Source organism: Hermetia illucens, chromosome 5 (genome assembly GCF_905115235.1).
Source record: "Hermetia illucens chromosome 5, iHerIll2.2.curated.20191125, whole genome shotgun sequence".
Lineage (NCBI taxonomy): Eukaryota > Metazoa > Arthropoda > Insecta > Diptera > Stratiomyidae > Hermetia > Hermetia illucens.
Window position 1 is genome coordinate 63,942,957 of NC_051853.1, and position 20,099 is coordinate 63,963,055.

A 20,099-nucleotide genomic window follows, 5' to 3' on the forward strand; every position below is an offset into this window, starting at 1 on the left:
GCTGTCATTCAGCTAACGAACTTTTCTGGTTCTTTGAAGTAGAAAAAAATGTCCAAGTAAATGTGTGGAGTAATTTGTTAGCCAATATTCTAAGCTTGATGACAACAAATTAGAAAAAAATTACATTTTTGGTTGAAGTGTTTATTTTGCAAATCTCGTAATTCAGGCATCATGGATGGGAACATTATTCGAGCTGTTCTCTTGACTCAAATAAAACACATAAACTCCGAAGCGTAAATAAATTATTTATTGAACAAAATTCAAAGTGTTTATAAACTACTCAAAACAGTTTTTATAAACGTATTTAATATTTTGGAAAACCATAAAAATCAATATAATTTCAAAAAAAAAAAACTTTGTAAAAATGTTTCTTAGAAATGAACGAATTATATTAATTGTGTTTTAAACACTGATCGATTCACATACGATTGATATTATTATAAATAATACTGTTTATATACTACATACAACATGTCATCTTATTTTCTTTTAATTTTTCATTCCTGTACATTCTTTTATTTTGAGATTATATGTTTAAACTCCAGCGAAATAGTTTCTCTGCAAAAGTATAGGAGATAGTAAACTTAGATTTCTATCCAATACACCAAAAGAGGTCGTACGTTTATTGCGAAATAAAATAATAGATTTAAGATGAAAATCAGTCTTCAGAGTAGAATTGAAAAAACAAAAAATAAATGCATAAATCATCATATTCCCTTATTACCAATTATTATATTAGAATAAAAAAATTATCCTACCCCTTGAAGTTTCATTTTTAACGAAACACTTAATTTTCCATGTTTATTTTTCAAATTATCCTATGTATAGTAATAGTCACATAAGCATCTAAATTCTGAAGATAATACTTTTTGGATTTAAGAAATCGTGTTTTGTATAAGCCTTTAAATTTTATGCGTTTGGCAATCGATATAAAACATATTAAGGTCATAAAATCGGGTTGGACAATAATCATTAATTAAAACTACACTACAAATCACATGCACTCACTGATATCTAAAACTCCGAATTCCGTTTCCAAGAAACACATTCTTTCCTAAATCGATACAAATGACTGTAAACAGTCACTCCTTAATTTCCTATATTGGCAATTTTTTAAAAGAAACATAGCCATAATACATAATAGTATAACAATATTTTTGAAATGAATACAGATATATGAAAATTGACTTATCTACTCCGTAAATGCTTATGAATTTAACAATAAATCATTCAAAATGATATCTATATAAAATTGCAGCCTCAAAACGAATTAGAAATATTTTCGTGAAGAATAAGCAACTTCTAAATTCGTTTTTTAAATTATAAGAAAACCATTCACATATATTCTTTCTTCATAATATTAAACAATTATGGAACAAAAAAGGTGTCAATAGGGAAAGTAGAAAATCATATATAATATATATGAGTACATATGTTGAAAACGTAAAAAAACATTTTTATAATATCACAGAAACATCGCCAATTGAAATCCAATCACTTTTTAATACTTTAGAAATATGTGATAAGAGAAGAGCCTTTTTTGTTACCTTCGATATTAAGTGTGTAAAAAAAACTTTCGTGAGAAACGATAATAGAGAAATTTACAACATTTATTTGAAAGTTGAATACAAAACATTCAACAAACCAATTCCACAATCAATTTTCTACGATTTTCCACTGCCTACTTCAATTCTTGCGCATGTTTTGTATGTATCAAAGAAAGAACAGACATAAAAAAACCTAATGAAACCTCAAACCTGCTGTGTATCGAAGTAAGAGAGACGTTTGATACGACTATAATCAGGGACGATCATAAATTTGCGGTGCATCTCTAGAGGATTATGATGGGACTACTTAAAGTCGTACGTTTCCGCAGATCATGTACAGGAGATATTCCAGGACCAAAAAAAACACCCACTCATGGGAAACCCGTTAACTCCCAAATCTCCGCCAATGCTAAAGACCGTAAAAAAAAGTACAGGCAAGGTGAAGAAGCGTATAAAAGGAGTAATACCGTTGGGACTCGTAGGGAACAGAGCCTTGATCCGGAGAAATTATCCTACACGCAGTTTGAGGCAAAAATAGTTAAGCGGTCCGAGTTTCTCAAGGATAGATTCAACGTGCATGAAGCCATAAAAAATATGGTAAGGGCTATTAGAGTCCCCCATAACAGATGTCAGAAGGAAAAAAATATAAGGAGAAGCCGAGACTTTCTGTCCCAACCGTATCACAGGTCACCCAAGTGATACCTAACCGTATTGCCATCGAATTACGGCTAAATAAAAAATTACGAGAAAAGAGGAGGATACTCCAGGTTCAGAAGGGGGAAAGCATACGAACAAAGTGCAAACTTCGGCTAGCAAAGCGTAAGGAATGAAAACAATGGATAGAGTAAGGTTACCAACAAAAAAGCCAAAAAGGAAGGCAAAAGTGCAAATTCGGCCGAAGGCGATTGTTATTGCTAACAAGTGCAATCTGTCGTATGCGGTGTTACTCAAAAGGTCAAAACTAAATCCAACCTAGACGACTTGAGGGGAAATGTTAACAAAATCTGAAAAACCAAGAAAGGGGATCTCATGTTCGAACTGAAAAGATCCAGCAAGAGCTAAACTGATGGCTTTCGCACTCAAGTTGAAAATGCCACAGTGCATGCTTCAAAACATGAGATTTGCATACAGTGCAAGGATCTCAATAAAGTGGCATCGAAAGAAGAAATCTGCATTGGCTTGAAGGAGCAATTTAAGTTGCAGGAACTTGAGGAGAAGTCTATTGTGAGTTTGCGAAAAGGCTGTAGGGTACTCAAACGGCCATAACACGTTTATCAGTGGAAATAACGCAGAAGTTATTGGAGGTTGAAAAAGTTTGAAGTCTGCCGTTTAAGAGAAAAAATTTTACCAAAGAGGTGTGTTAGATGCCTCATATTTGGATATTTCGATCCGATCGATGCAAAAGGTGCAAAGATTGACTGGTGAAGCGGCGATATAGGCCTGCGGTCCGCAGCCACACAATATACTATGAGTCAGCCAGCCAGCGGCATTGTGTGGCTGAAAATTAGTGATGTACTATATAAGTGTACAGATACTACGCTCCAAAAAATCTGATAGTATCTAAATTCGAGAAAATACTTAACAGTCTTGTTTTCGATGCAAGGAGGCGGTAGTCACCAGAGAGGAGTTGCTGGAAATCAGCAATAGATTAGGCTACAGTAAAGCATCGAGTCTGGACAGATGTACTCACTGAGTTGTTTGAAGTGTGCGTGTTCGTAAGGGTATTTAATGCAGTCTGGAAGCGCCAGTAGTTGATACTACTGCCTAAGGCTGGTAAACTTCCAGGTTGAGCATTCTTCTACAGACCTATATGTTCTGGACACTGTAAGGAAAATGCTAGAGCGGATAATCTACAATAGGTTGGTTGTTCCCCGTTGTTGAGAGCTAAAGAGAGCTTTCAGATCGACAGTATAGATTCCGTAGACCCAGACAAACCATTGACGCCGTTATTGGCTTGACTGGAAAAGAAATTCGCGAAGACGGTAGTTCAAGCAAATACTGCGTAGGAGTGATCGTGGACATGAGAGATGCATTCAATTCGGTCAATTGGAATCTAATACGGACGATTAGTATTCTCGCTTTGCTGCTGCTATTGTCAACAACAATTTACAAGAACGGAGGCTCTGTTACGATATATATGGCGGACCACAAGAGAACGTTGTCTCTATGGGTGCCCCACAGAGTTTCGTACTGGACCCACTACTATGTAATATCATTTACAATGAAACTGTTTTACTTAAACTTCCAGTTCCAAAGGAAGCCACGGCGGTGGGTAATGCCGACGATATAGCACCAGTTGTAGCTACAAAGCATCTCGAAGATGATGAGTTATAACCATACGTAGTAATCAGTGTGCTTAAGGCTTGGCTAGAGAGTTCTGATCTGACACTTGCCAATGAAAAGACGCCACACATGGCTCCGTACTGGGTGTACTACTGTAGTTTCTTGTACAAGAAATGCCGTTGTACTTAATCTTCGGGTTCCGAAGGAAGCCACGGTGGTAGATTGTGCCGACGATATAGTACTCGTTGTAGTCGTGAAAGAAAACCCGGAAAGTGAATGTTCACGTGGCCAACGTGAAGTTAAAACAAGGTAACTCTCCCCCGTGATGTAATACCATTCTACGGGGTAATCCCACCCACTGGTGTATCCAGTGATATAGAGAGATCAACTTTTGGGTCCGAAAAACAGACCTAATAAGGTTTTCAAACTTGTGGTAAAGACAAGGCTAAATAGCTTTGCTGAATTGTGCAGATAACATTCTAGCGGAGATCATCCCTGTGTTACGGGAGTGGGAGAAGCTTGAGTTAATATATAAAGCTGGTAAACTGGCGACTCTTCCTCTTATTGCCCCATACATATTTTACATATTTAGAAGGCTATAAGTGCTCTGCGTTGTTGACAGTTTGGAAATCTTTCACATTAGTAACTCGGTTTCGACAAAACTTCGTAAACCAATTGCAACCGACTGGGCTGAAAATGCATTGATGTGGAACCAACTTTGGAGGAGAAAAAAAATCTCTGAGTGAAATTATGCGGTGTTTCCAACGATTAATTATTTGAAATAATAAGTTGTTAGCACTGATGAAGGGAACAAGTGGTTCCCGAAATATCGGTTTTTGCAAGAATAAATATTCACACCAACGAAAAAGAAACAACAAGTTTTTATTATTTCAAAAAATTCTGCTTCGACAATGACGTTGAACTCAAAGATTATTTGTATCCGTGGGTATTGCACAGGGCTCTGTATTGCGCCCACTATTATTGAACATTTCTATGATGTACGTTGCCTTCGCCAAGCCACGGTGCTCGACAACGCCAAAGATACCATCAATTGTGGTTATAAAATATTTTGAGGATATCGAGTTACATTCTTATGATCTCGCGTAAGAAAACTTATCGTTTTCATTAGCATCGGGAACCACATCATCAATTTTAAGTCGGTCAATATGTGGAAACAAAAGTAATTGTCAGTTTCTGTAGTACAATCGTTACAAAATATCCAGCGATAATATAGGTCAAGAGAATAATCCCGAAATTGGGCGATATACTTGTAGACCTGAAAAGAGGGGGCAAGGAGATAACTTCTCTCAGGCTTAGAATAGGGATTGATACATAACGCTAAATAAATAGCTAAAACTAAAGAGATAATACAGAGATCCAGGTCATTTTCACTTCCATCCCGGATTTCACTGCTCTCTGCGGTACTAAGTCTGACCATTTATCATTACATGTCTAAATGTCTCACAATAATTCTTCCGCTGTTTAAATGTCCCATTTTTTACCAAATGAACTGGATGTACATGATATAAAGGATTTTTAGTTCCACCAAGATGGTTGGAATTGGTGGTCTAGGCGCAAAACCGGGATGACTGGACTTCCTTACTAAGGTAGGCCTAGACCAGATACGGGTTGTTGCGCCGTTGATGATGAAGATGGCTTGACAGGCGACATCGTTCGTGAAATAATTGTGTTATTGAAGGGAATGTTACCACAACGAGTGGTTTCGAAAAACTGCGATCACCATGTTTGTCTGCGTGAGACTTTGTTATGTAGATATTTAAAGAGCAAAGTTTATGACAACAAACATGATCACATTGTGGAACGTAAAACCAATACACACTAGGAAATCGACGAAATTACACCTGTTGCACCTACAAAAATGATGGAAAAAAGAGTCGATTTAGGTGTGACTACTGGTGACAGTCCCTTGTAACATAGTATTTTCAAATTTCAAGTTATTTTCGTACTTGTGACTTGTGCACTTCCTGAGAATATCTAATAGTGGTAGATAGCGGTTATGCGCAAGAGACCCTTGAAAGACGCCGATAGCGACAATCAACGTCAGCTAAGGCAAGCAACACCCTGACAGTGAAAAGGCAGCAAACTGAGAAGGGTGAAGGTATGTTTCATTATTGCTGTTACAATTTGCTTTTATATTGAGAATATGTAATACTTGTGGATAGCGCTTGTGCGAAACAGATAATTCGAAAGTTTCGCCGACAGCAACAATCAACGCCAGCTAAGTCAAAATACGTGTTGATAGAGGAAAGACCGATAGATAAAAGAGAGCAACTAGGTCTCACAGTCAACATCGAGGGGGAAACTTAAGAGGGTGAAGATATGTTGGCTATTGACCTAAAGTGCACAACCTCTTCGTAATACAATATGCGTGGCCGGCACATCCTCTTTCTACCACTACTTACCGCTAGCTCCCACTCGTCGTTGGAATTAGATGAACTAGACGAACTAGAGTCCATCAAATTTTGGCGGCGTATCGCAACAACATAAAACGCTTTTTTCCACTTGACATATTCCAGCGCAAACACAATACTTAATTTGAACAAAATAACTACACGGTACCAATTCTGCTGTACGTAAGAAAGTGAATATTGTTACCAAAATATGCAAACATCGAAGAAATCGACGTCTAGCGACTAAATTTAGTGGAAGTGATTGTTTGGCAGCATCAAACCCTGAAGTCAATGTGGTGATGTTATTAAAGCCATAAGATGTTGAACGAACCCCGGGATATCAAACCGTTGACGAGCTCACTAGTTTGACTTCTCTAACGACTTTGTGGAAGATTTCAAAATGTATATGTAGTTATTTGCACGCAGAACAACTGAAACCAACAGATAAACCTCATCCTGTCCAATACGGCCTAAACGTGAAGAATATCTTTGACGGTTAATGTGATTTTTTGGAGTCGTGTGTCAGAACTGACGAAGCTCATTTTACGCTGCATGGCAGTGTTAATGCACGAAATATACGTTTTTGGGGTTGTAAAAATTCATAATTGATAGATGAGGAACCTTTACCAAAAACTACTGTGTGGTGCGACATATGTTATATTCAGAAAAAAATGATTGGCTCGTACTCTTTTAAAGATAAAGATGGCGGGACAGTAACCGTGAATGGGGTACGATATGAGAACGATACGCGATATTTTGGCAAATGAGCTGGCTGTATATTATAGGAAGAGTTTTTGGTTCCAACCAGACCGTCTATGAAATAAACGAGTTATGGATGGCAATATTGGGAACAACCAGCGATTGATGTCGAAAAACGGCGATTATAACTATACATCACGATCAAGCGATTCGACTGGGCCAGACTTTTTCTTACGGGGATTTTATAGAACAAGGTTTATTTCAACACACCTGATACCCCCGCGCAACTTAAAACTAATGCACGAGAGAATATCGCTGAAATCGTTCGGCTTCTGACGACGAGTAAAGATATTTTCAAATTTAAAAACCAACTGTCATATTCGTGGTCCGTTTTCGTTGGAAAATGTCTTGCCTAACAATTGTTGATTATGGAATGTTTTGCTTTAAACCATCTGCTTATATGTTTCTCTCTCCTCCCATCAATAAGTTAGGTTTAAATTAAAAATTTGTCAAGAAAACAGATTAGAAATACATGATAAATGACATAAAATGAAAGCGTTCTTCTATGCGATAAATAGATTTGTGCATAAAATTAGAGAGCAAACTTAAATTATCTATTCTTATTGCATCTATTTAAATAGCCACAGACGATACGTTCCAATGGAACATTCCTTGTCGATTATTGTTACCATTATATTGCAAGTTGAATTCCACAAAGTTTCTTATACTAATTGATATTTTGTCCTATTTCTACAATACTCCATTGATAACACTAAAATAAAGAACAAATGTACTTTGCGCAATTGACTTCTTCTTTTAAGGGGCACCGATGTACTCTACTCAGTTGATATACTTATGTTTCTAACTACTATCGTACAGTTGTTTAGCTGGCGGCGAGAATTCTTATAATCGAATGCCAGTTTGTCGACAGCGAGTACTTTTAGAATTATGATTTCTGTAGCTTCGGCTTGGTAAACATCCAAAATGCTCTAGGAATTGGTATGTATGATATGGTGATTAATGAAATCGATCTGCAGCTGAAGTCGTTAAGGCTGCGTAACATGTCATAGCTGGCGCCATTCGCCCCGGGAGCAGATAATAAAATATCTTCAGAAAGTACATTCATTATATTAGCAAGTGAGAAAGGTTGGGGACAGACCGGGTGGTATAGGATCTGCAGTAAATGAAGGCGTTGAACGTTGTGTTCGTCATTCTAAGAGAATTTTAGCTTCTCCTGAACATTGTTTTCCAACAAATAACGGATTGAAGATTCCACTAAATTTGTGGCTGGCTGGAGTTATCTGTACGGAAGATATAATAGTTAACACTTCCCCATAGAATGCATTTCGAATTCTCATCTATTTCATTGCATGTTGGAGTTTTGATGCTTTACAAACACCTTCCCTGCGTTGTTTTGCATAGTTTAGTTTTCCTCTCTTTCCACAATGTTTTGGTTTCGGGATGTAGGAATCTACATTCAGGTGGGTGTAATAAAAAACTTTTCGGATAGATTCTATTCCTATTGTGTGGATTTCTTCTGTTTAGCCGTTGAATTTTCACCACTTTAATTACAGTATTAAGGAAAAGAAGTGGGAATCCTTTTGACAAATCCAAAATGGAACACATGGTTTTGCGGGATGAAGACTTCGTCACGAAATCATTGGCATTCTTGGCGGTATCAAAAATGACACCAATACGCTACATTTATTTTGAGGTTTTAAGTGGCTTCAGAGAAATGAAAATCGTCGAAGCTGTTCCTACGTCTGGGCTGATGGCGGCTATGGACTTTGGCATCTTGCAGTACAGCTGCCGCACGTCGCGCTCTCTTGACCTGGAAGCCGGTTGCTGACAGGATTCTGACTGCAAGATTCCGGCCGGTTAAGGAGCATCACAATTGTACAGTGCTATACACCAAACGGAGACTTTCCATATAGTCCGACACCGTAAGCGGAATCTGATTGACCACTTTCAGCAGTAGATTTCGCTGTCTTTTGGATGTGCGTTACAAGAGTGGCACTGACATCGGCCTCTAAAGATACCATCTGATGGTCGTTTGTGCGGTATGTCCTTTACCTCTCGCAGGGTAGGAGAACTGCGATGCCCCAAATTCAACATCGACCGGTTACATGATCCAATTGTCGCTCGACAGTTGGAGAGCTATTTTGCTTATCGGATGGTAAATACACTGATTAATCCACCTAAGAATACCGATGAGCATTGGGCATCCATCATAAATGATTTTGTTGGTGCTATGCAGGTGGTCGGGCACATCACGAAGGGATAGCATAAGATCTGCCGCAGTCAGGTGAAAGCGGGTCAATGAACGGAGGGGATTGACCACTGCGAGTGATGGCGACGCGACGCGTTCGAACTACGATATTGTACGAAAGTTCAATGTAGTATGCGCCGTAACAAAAGGGAATTTGTTATTGCGTTCTTCAGGGAAGCGGAAGATGCCGAAGACACCCTAGAAACCTGACCCAGGTATGATATCAAAAGCATGTTTGAAAATTTTAACATCCAAGTAAGGTCGGAGCCCGTATTTAGGCGCTACGTTGGGTCTCATAGTTTATATAGAAACATCAATGATAATGGACTCCGGATTATTCAATTAGCAGTGTCATACGAAATTGTTGCTGGAAGTACCTGGTCTGCGCGGAAAGTGGTCCACAAACAAATTGACCAGGTGTTAATTGAACGCCGCCACCTCCCAACCTAGGAAGATCACTATATACTCTGATCAATATCTCATCGGCATGGTGCTCCGGGCTCTAATTAAAATATCACCGCGGATCCCCATCTGACAATCAGTTAAGAGTGAACACTGAAACTATCCATAAGAAAATCCTTCGAAACACCTATAAGGAGGAATGGCTCGACGATGATTGGAAGCTAGCAACGAAAAGGAAGAATACTGGATACCGAGCAATGCTGCACTTTCCAAAACACGCGCACGCGCGGGGACCTATTCGTCAAGTACAGGGAGCAACTGCACCAGGCGAGGACGTATTACCTACAAGTCAACAGGATGAAACTATATACACCTGGATGCTCATCCTGTCGGGACAAAGAGGGATATCTGATTTCTGATCGTATGGGTTTGAGTATTTTGATGAACTACTCAACAACAATTGGACATCGCGCCAACTGAAACGACGGACGAAAGAATGCCACCACTAACCATGGAAGAAACAGTCCGTGCAATCCATTATGTTAAGAATCAAAAGCCGCCAGGAGCCGATGGATTTACAGTCGAAATTGATCAAATATGAAGGCGTTCAATTACACCAAGCGGTTTATCAACTTATACTCAAGGTGTGGGACAGCGAATCAATGCTGGCAGACTGGCAAAGAGTCATTATCTGCCATATACATAAAAGGGGAATATGCGCAGTGCAGAGGTATCGCGTTGCTGAGTACTATCTATAAGATTCTCTTCGCTATATTGCTAGGTCGGATAAACCCATACGCCCAGAACATCATCGACCCAAACTAAAGGGGCTTCACTTCTAGGCAAATCAATAACAGATTAGATTTTCTCTCTGCGGAAGCGATACAGAGCTAGTCAATAGTCTATGATCATCAGTTACATCATCTTTTCATCGACTTCACGACTGCCTATGATGATAGAATTCAGTATCGATAAATTGATAAGACTGACTAGGCTGACCCTGACCAATATATGAGGTCAGATAAAAGCAGTAGGTTGACTCTCCACCATTCGACATCAATAATGGTCTGAGACAAGGGGATGCCGTATCGTGCTGTCCTTTTTAGCCTGACTCTGGAAAAAGTGATCCATGATGCTGAAATAAATGTGAGAGGGACTATCCTCTTCAAATCCACCTAACTGTTGGTCTATGCTGTCGACATCGACATCATGGGAAGAACAACCAGAGATGTTCAAATTACTTTCATCCAGATCGAACAGATGATGCTAGATCTTAGGCTGTATATTAATGAAGGCAAGACGAAATACCATCACCAAAACAGCAACAACACCAAATGGCATTTAGTTAAATGAAAACAATAAAGATAGACCGTTGATTATTTCTCCTATCCAGGATCTTAAATCACAACCGATTGCAGCTATGACGATGAAATCCGCGCAGGGTTCTTGGATAGACGATTCCGTAACCTATGAACGATACCACGATCGTCTGGTTATGGATAAAATCCGACTCAATAGGTTGATGCAGCCCGAAAAGTCTATAAGGGCAATATCTATGGTAGGAAAAGAAGGCGTGACAAGCCCTGCCTCAGATGCAGCAAGGAGTTCTCTGCCCTGGTAGAAGTCATTTTTCTAGTGGAACTATGATTGTAGTTCCGATTGTGTTCCCAGATCCTCAGACTCCAGACCCACTTTATGAGAAAATACTTGGAATACATTCTAGTACATCATTCGTAGTTTTCCCCTCTCTTCATTCTCGTTGTCAACTTTTGACTCCTCGTATGTGTTCGATCCGTTTTTAAGGCTTCGTTGAAAACAAAAAATCGGTTTATTGTCTGTCCGTCTGTTTGTCTGTCTTTCTATTTGTCTGGCTGTCTGTTACAGGCACTTTTCTCAGAACCGGGTGTATTGATTGACCCCAAATTTGGTGGGAAGGTGGGAACTACATCGTTCTATGTAGACCTTTTTTTTCACTGAATAAAGTCATGTAACAAATGAAAGGTCTCGATTAGTACTTTCCAAATCAGTCTTAGTTTTGAAGCCGATTGCGGAACAGGGGAGTGAAGGGATCGTAAAGGGGTCACTCAAATTAAAGGGCCTTTCTCAAAAACTACCCGCCAGAAAAATCTGAAAAAAAAAAATCATGATGATGCCTCTATATGACGTCTAGGCTCCGAAGCACCCTCCATACCAATGTCTGTTCAAATAAAGTTAATAATAATATATTAATATGATATATTTGTAAATGTACTGCCAACCCTCCCAAAGTTCATCCTAGACTCATAAAATGCATTAATAGAGGCTTTAATATGCAGCACCCTACTAGAAAGTGATTACGTCAACTGTGGATAAAATCATCCTTTACTTGTTTGATCGCTTGTGGCTATGTAAAAAATGTTTATTTGACAAGGGCGATAACTTTGAAGTTCGACTAACTGACAATTGCATTATTCAAACCCATTCATCAAACTCTCTGAATAGAATAGATTTCAAAATACATCAACAAAGAAGTAATTCAACGGGGTTTCGTAATAGCGCACCCACAAAGTACATTTCTTCTAAAATAAAACCGTTGAAGAAAGTTTAACTTTCCGATAAACCATTAAAATTTTACCAATTTGATGACAAAACATTTTTCTAGAAGATTAAGTTGTCTTTTGTTAGATATTTGATATGAAGAACTCACGCGATTGTTTTAATAATAAAAAATGTCAATTTTGAATTGACTCTCAAACCCAACAAACAAATTAAATATATTTTTATTTTTTGACTTCGTTGTTTCAATATCTAAAGTCCTTTCTACTTAGCAGACATTCAAATAAATAGAATTTTCCTAATTTTAACCACACGCGTCTTATATCACATTTGCATAATCCTAGACCATAAAATGTGGCTCTTCATATCAAACACTAATTTTTAGACATTTCAAATAAAAAATATAAATTATAAAATGTCGCAAATAATATGATTTTTCAACGTTCGCTGGCACTGCTGATATTTCAAGCGACTTGAACTGTCTTACTTTAAAATTTATAGCGACAATCACAATCAGTTGAATCAGGAACCTTAACACAATACTCCTAATTTTTCGAAATAGATACCAAAACTCTAAATAATCCTTTAAGCAATCGCCATCCACCTAGTTTTCAACTCTTGCCACCAACTCTGGTGTATCTTTACGGTGACGATCTTCACTTTTCCAGGAACTTACCGGAATATGAGGTGCTGGCAAACAGTTCCTTAACGATTGAACTAGTTGAATTGTGTCCATGAGAGCTTTACCATGATATAAAACCGTATATTTTTAGTCAAAGCAATGATAATAAAAAAGTAAAGTTTAATTTTCCGTAGCTAAGAAACATAAAACAGTAATTTAGAAATTTTATGTCAACTGTCTTAGAAATCCATTCTAAAACATATTTTGCCAGTTTTCAAAGCCATTTTCCACTATATCAAGTATCAAAAAAGATATTAACAATATGTACTCACTTTTTTGAAGACTTTCACTCTGCTTCCCATACGGCTTACACATTGATGGACGTATAAAAGTCTTCATACGAGCCATATTTCGCATCAATTCCCCAAAGGCTCGAATTATTTTATCCTGTCCAACGACAATACCTTCACGACTGTCTTGATTACTCCACGCACCATTATGTAAGGCGAGAAGATCCTTGTTGGATTCAAGAGACTCTAAATTCGACCTATGAAATAAGTTTACATTCACTGAATGCGACTTCAAATCCTGTCTTCTAAACACCATGCACCTTAATAATTCACTGCTACTACCCTTTTGGGAATCACCAGACTGTGATGATGATGATGAAACAGAAGAAGTACTGGGAGAAGGAATATGTGTCGGCTGCGGTAGTGGCGGTTGCTGCTGCTGTTGATGTTGTTGTTGCTGTTGATGTTGCTGCTGTTGTTGGGACATCGGTGGGTTACTGGATTGAGATATGTTCTGATTCATAACTGAAATTCATTTGCAAATATTACTTCCTTTCATCATACATAGCACTTCTACTCTCTACCTTGCATGGGTGGCATAACTGGAGACGGTGGAAGGACATTTGGAACTTCGTAGTGTTTCTTATCGAGCTGCTGAAGTACACGTTGCTTATCCATCGGTGACATATTTCCAAATTTCTCGAGATTCTGTTGAGCGATAGCACGATTTTGTTGTTGAATGATAGCTGCTGTAATCTGCTGCTGTTGTTGGTGCTGATGCTGTTGTTGTTGTGCTTGTTGCTGCACGTTGACATTCGATTGAACACTTGACTGTTGTTGCTTGGACATGTGTTGCATTTGCGCCATTTTCTGACTACTATGTCCTTTAGTCATATCGACTTCATTTCCCATCGGTGGATGCGGAGGTAGATGCATAAATTCCGGCGAAACTCCTTGGAATGCTTGATCCATGAAGGGCAATGGTCCCATCCCCATGTGATTTTTATAGTATCGACATGCTGGGCTTGGGCATGATTGGACAACTTCAACGATAAAATCTTTCTCCATTCCGAAATTTTCACGGCCGATTGTATATGATTCGACAACTGCTCGTACTGTGGCATCAACACTTAGATGAAGACCGTGAGGACCCGACATATGTTTAAGCATGACCGCATTCGCGAAATGTTCAAATGGCAGGACGATTTTTCCATTTTCACGGAGAATCAATCGACCTTGAGCGTCTAGTGTTAAACGATTGGCTAATACTCTGAAAAAGAGTTATGCAATACAATTAGAATTAAACAAATTATGTATCACGACGAACAAGGAACAACAAGAACAAGAAAAGAGATATCTAGTGGAAGCTTAAGTGCATGGTAGATTATCTCAACAGAAGGATAATTTCCACAACGTTTAATTTTTAAATGGATACGAAATGGTATTGACCTCTTTTGCAACTAGATTATTTATTATATATTTATAAACATATTTATTTATTTATTGAATTAAGGACAATACACAGAAAGTAAATTCCTAGTTACAAATTGTCCCCAGAGCGGGGCGACATCGGTCGGTTTCTGGCAGTGTGTTTCTCATGGCTTCCCGAGGAGTTTGCACTCCCCCTCCACTGTTCTGCGTCTTGAAGCTAGGGTAACCTTCACGCCAATCATCCTAGTATAGTAGATCTCATTGCATGGCATAGCCCCTAATGGAATTGTCACTTTCCTCAATATGTAACTAATCCCATGCACTTTGTAGCTTCTAACCAATACCCACTGTTCTGCGTCTTGAAGCTAGGGTAACCTTCACGCCAATCATCCTAGTATAGTAGATCTCATTGCATGGCATAGCCCCTAATGGAATTGTCACTTTCCTCAATATGTAACTAATCCCATGCACTTTGTAGCTTCTAACCAATACCCGCTCTTGTTGCGTAAATCGTAGTTATTCATACGAGATTATGTCCGACCAAGTAATCCGATGACATGATGAAGACAGGTATTGACGAAAGTTTGGAGCTTTCGTGTAACAGTGTCGCACTGAGGTACCTCATTTCCTTGTTATTTATCTGTTTGCCTCATTCTCTAAATCTATTTGGTTAAGATCTACGAATCGAACCTCTCCAACGAAAACAAAGGTAAGCGAGCATCAAGTAATGATCTTTTGTCCAGGGTCCTTGGAATGCGCTTCAATTTCTTCCCGGACTCCTCCCCTGTTCTACACCGACTGTTCTCGGGGCGACTTCCAGTTCGGTGTCACCGTAGACAGAAACCTATTGATCAATGTCTTCGGCTTTATTGGTGTTAATCTTTATTCCGACTCTACTCGCCTCTCTCTCTAAATCTAAAGTCACAGATGTCATGGTCCATTCAATTCTCCCACCTCCTGCAGACAAGGCAGCATGAAGGACGTCACCGCTGCTATCTCGATGACAACACTGGCGGACTCCACTTTAGACCTCAATTGCGCCTTCATATGTCGTTGTGATCATAACTATTAGTTTCTTTGGAATGCTCCTCCTACACAGAGCACTCCAGATACAATATCTACTAATGCTGTTGCAAGTCTTCTCGAAATCGATGAGCAACAGGTGAAGCGGAGATTTGAACTCCGCGCAATATTCTTCTCGAAATCGATGAGCAGCAGGTGTAGCGGAGATCTGAACTCCGTGCAATCTTCCAAAATGATCCGTAAGATGTTGATGTGGTCAATGCAGGAGAATACAGTATGCAATCCAGGATTATTTTAGCTATTACTTTTGTGACGGCAAAAGGAGTATAAGGGGAAGCAGCAGATGTGCAGTAACTGCAGAAGCAACGAATAACTTTGCGGGGAATTTCATCGGATGTGATACGGTTAAGGACCGCGGTGGAGTGTTTCTTCTACCTCTTCAGCTGCTCGTTGTCGTGGATTAAAATATCGATATTTAACATCCTCACAGGACCCAGGAAATGTTTGCGGCAGCATGCAAATTCTTTTATGATTTGGCATACGGTTTTGATTGTTCGTATAATGTCGGAAATCTCCGTTGATACATAGCACTATTCAATTGTATTGTTCCTTAATCTTTTAGTCACAATACTATCAGAAATCGGTTCCCAGATCAGTAGAGCGCACCTTGTGGTAACCGTCAGTAATAATCCAGCACCGGATCCGCATCTGCTATCACTTGGCCTTCTAAAGTGCAAAAACACATTGTAGCAAGAGAAAGAAGAGTACTCTTCAGAATACCACCATCTTACCTCGCTTGCGCCTAAGCGCCTAGCCCAGTTTATATCCATTGACGATAGCTGCAGATTCAGATTTTGAACGAAACATTGAAGGTGAATTTACCGCTGCTATAGCTACGAGCGACATCGGTGCCCCAGATATACAAATAATTCGAGGCTTTCGGTGTTCTGCCAGTCAGACCAAGAACCGTAGTTTTTTTGGTATTTATCTTCAGTCCAACTCTCCCTGCCTAGTAAGAAAACAATCAGATGACAAAGTCGAGGTATTTGAATCTAGAATCAGTATCACTTTCCGCAGCATTTTGTTATGACGAAAGGTACGCTTAATTTCAAGGAGCTCCAGCGCGTTACACTCGCTTCCACTCTCATTTAAAAATATAGTCCTCTACTCCTTACGTTCATCGTCGATCCGCAATAATATCTCCTCAAAACTCGGCCGACAACCTAAGTAGCGGGTTCTCGACTACAACAGTTATCTGATCAACAAAATAGCTTTTTACGGTTGTTAACTATACCATTTAATTGGTCGATATTGAACTTGGAGGATAAAAGCCGCAACACGAAAGCGAAGGAAATGACCATTGGGCGATAATCCTTTTCGAGACCGATGTTAGCGCCTCGCTTGTTACGCACATCTAAGGAACACTGACAATATGATTACTCTGGCCTCATCGGTCAATTTAAAACCATTTATTGCGGAATCTATACTCCAAAATGTGCCCCCAATGACGACGCGGTGGAATTTGCATAAATTCACACATCTCTTACTGCTGTTGTTACGGTTTCCACGACAGTATTTCTCCATCACATGCCCACGAAGTAAGGTATTATCACTGCCCATCTTAGCATTCAGATCACATATCTCCTGGATTGCATTTAATTGCTCATAAAAAGCCTTAAATGTGCCGCGGATGGCACGGCAGTGAATGCTGCAAAAAGCCACAAACCTCTTAGCATTGCAAAGACAGTCCCAAAGCCGGGTTTTCCAATGACATGTCCGAGCAAGGTGTTATTAGAGCCCATATTGGTATTCGGATTACCTACCACGATCGCAAGTCACCTCCTCTGTATCTATGTATTGAATGGTACACACTATTGAGATATCCCCAATTTTGAACTGGAATCTATTAATATTCTGTCCGGTACTGGTTTCCAAAGCGTGAGAGTGCGGAAGCATTGAGCATCAATCGACCCCAGATTCCCACTTACTTGCGACAAACTTACTAGAGTATAATAATTCAGTGCTGTAAAAGGGTCATGAGTACTCCTCGAGTGCCACCATCCTACATTGCTCAACCAAAGAAAGTGGATACGATACCACTGTATTCCCGCTGAAGTTGAAGCAAGCACGCTTTCTTGGGAGCCTCGATATCCGGAGGAACATTACAGATAGGTAGGTAGGTATCAGTCGCTGTTCCAAGGTGCCCCTCCTAAGACTATGACTTCTGTGGTGCGAGCAAAGAAAACAGGATCCAGCTGGTTCAGATGTTCAGAACCAGCCCATAGCTTTCGCGAAGGATAGCAGCTCTCCCACCCTGCAACTAGAAATCCCTTTGAGCTCCTCAAAGAATGGTTTACTTAGTGTTCTAATGACAAAGGAAGTACATGAAGGTTTCTTCTTTCTTTTCTTCTCCGTAGATCCTAAAATGCGAAGTATAGGGTATGCCGAGTCCCCTATAGGCCAGTGCCCCGTACAGACCACCGTAATCTTGTACGCACTTGCACGCATCTGGTCAAAAGTTCTTACGATCGCGTCTTGTTAAGGGCGGACCAAATTCTCTTTGACATACAATAGGTGGTGAAGCTTTGCCATCTGAAGGCAGCGGCTGCTAAGTAGTTCGAGTAGATTCCACTCCAGATAGTCGCCAGCTGCCCCTCCGCTCATTCCCTTTTATGTACCTATAATCGGGAAATCAGAGGAAGGTGACTTTGAGCGTGCTACCCCGGCTATTCAGTGCGTCCAAGTATTACCTTACCAGCCTGGATGAAGCCACACTGAGTATAAAATTTTAATGGCAGCTTACCTGTCGATCAAAATGACTACGTTGCGTTTGGGTCTCGTATCATGCTCCATCGACAGGCTTCCAGTATCAGAAGTACTTCCGCTTGGAATACACTGGTAAAACGTGGAAGTCCATACGGCTCGGTTGTGCTGTGTAAATTCGAGAAAACTACCGCACTGACTTCACAGACCTTTGATCCGTCGGTGAAGAATACTATGTCATAACCTTTTAAAACGTCACCGTACTTCGGCTTCGCCCTAGTTGGCAAGTCCACAACAAAATTCCACACTAGTATGGGGCTTAGTCGATTTGAATGCCTACAGTTCTTGTGGTACTTCGTCTAGAATGTTACTATGGTCCTAGATTTTCGCTGTCGAACCTCTGGACTCACGTAGTTTGACAGCACTATATACTACAGCGTATTTAATGTGGAGTTCCACCAGTACACTGCGAGCATTTGTCCGGCACGACTGCGCAGCTCTAATAGCACTTGTACAACCGCTTTTTTGCATCCTATTAAGTTTTGTTCTGTTGTACTTCTTACTCAGTATCTGCCAACACATAATAGAACCGTACGTTAAGTTGGTACGATCCAAGACTCTATACATCCGGAGGACCACCCACGACCAAACACACCATTTCTTGACAAAGGTAATCTTGCGTCAATAACATTACCTTTAGACCGAGTCCGCATATTGCAGCCTGCATACATATTTCTCAACACCCCCCCATTTTTCCCCCAGCTCCATTTATAATCAAATTTGAGATTTGTTAATCGTTTTTTGCGATAAGCAGGGAATACCTTGAGTGCATTCCCAACCCTCAGTTCACGGGGAATTCCTTCCTCAGCGGAGCATTAACTTTCCGGCTTGACAGTAAATACTATTACTCCAAGTCAGGTTTTCCCACCTACACTTGAGCTTCTTGGGTGTAATGCGGCCATTCAAGCCGTAGTGACTCTTCACGTCCCCTCTCTCAAACGGGCTTTGAAACGTCTATGGCTGAGGGTTTGCAGTTCTCCCAATTTCCATTTCAGTGATTTCAAATTGCCTTTTACATATCTTCTCGCTCAGGCAAATATTCCCTTGATCTAGGCCTTGTATTGTTTACTCGTAAGAAAATATGTAAATTCAATACAAATACTCACTGCAAATACGCTGCGCTTGGGAGCAACGCACTGTCCTTTAATTCCGAAAAACATTGCAGCAACTCCACGCTGGGATTCCATCCCTTATTTTGTAAATACAACTGCAGCAACATGTACAGCTTTTCCGTAACATAACCAATCCCAGGCATTGCGTTTGCATTTTGCATCTCCGCCTGCATATTATGCACGGAGCCGGAACCTTGGGCTCCCACCGACGAGGGTCCTTTCGAAAGTGCGGCTTTCATCGTTTCCGACAAATCCATTTTGTAATTTTCTGGATAAAAGTTTTTCACATGATCCTTATACGAAGGCTGAAAACAAATAAAATATGTAATGAAATTGCATCGAAAATGCCAACGCACAGGACACATTGGAGAAAACAAGAGGGAGAAGGGGAGCACTTACCAAATTATTCATTTTCAGACGTATTTCGATTAACTTCGGTGTGAAAAGATATCACAACACAATGTTCCGTGGCTAACGTTCAACTTTTCACAATCAAAACCGCTTAGTTAATAGAATACCAATGAATTTTTATCACGAAAAACTTGGGGGGAATCTTCGTAGCTCCTGTCTACAAAGTGGCTCCAAACGTCAATGGAATCTGCTTAGCCGGGACACACTTTCCCCCAATCTCGTTGCCCGCGCTTGCAGCAAT

General features: G+C 39.9%; 1 protein-coding gene across 2 annotated transcripts; it reads right to left on the bottom strand.

The window, feature by feature from the left end:
- Window positions 1–225: 225 nt before the first annotated feature.
- Window positions 226–20,020, bottom strand: LOC119657621. Of its 2 annotated transcripts, none has more exons than XM_038064624.1 (6): window positions 19,847–20,020; window positions 19,442–19,752; window positions 13,643–14,328; window positions 13,379–13,583; window positions 13,101–13,315; window positions 226–558 (listed from the first exon to the last, which is right to left on the bottom strand). In XM_038064624.1, exons 1-6 carry the CDS (start codon window positions 19,856–19,858, stop codon window positions 527–529), a joined length of 1,461 nt encoding a protein of 486 aa, XP_037920552.1. In that variant the 5' UTR covers window positions 19,859–20,020; the 3' UTR covers window positions 226–526. The 2 variants fall into 2 exon arrangements, with proteins under 2 accessions (XP_037920552.1, XP_037920551.1); XM_038064623.1 differs by lacking the exon at window positions 226–558 and adding an exon at window positions 11,566–12,887.
- Between the last annotated feature and the right edge of the window lie 79 nt (window positions 20,021–20,099).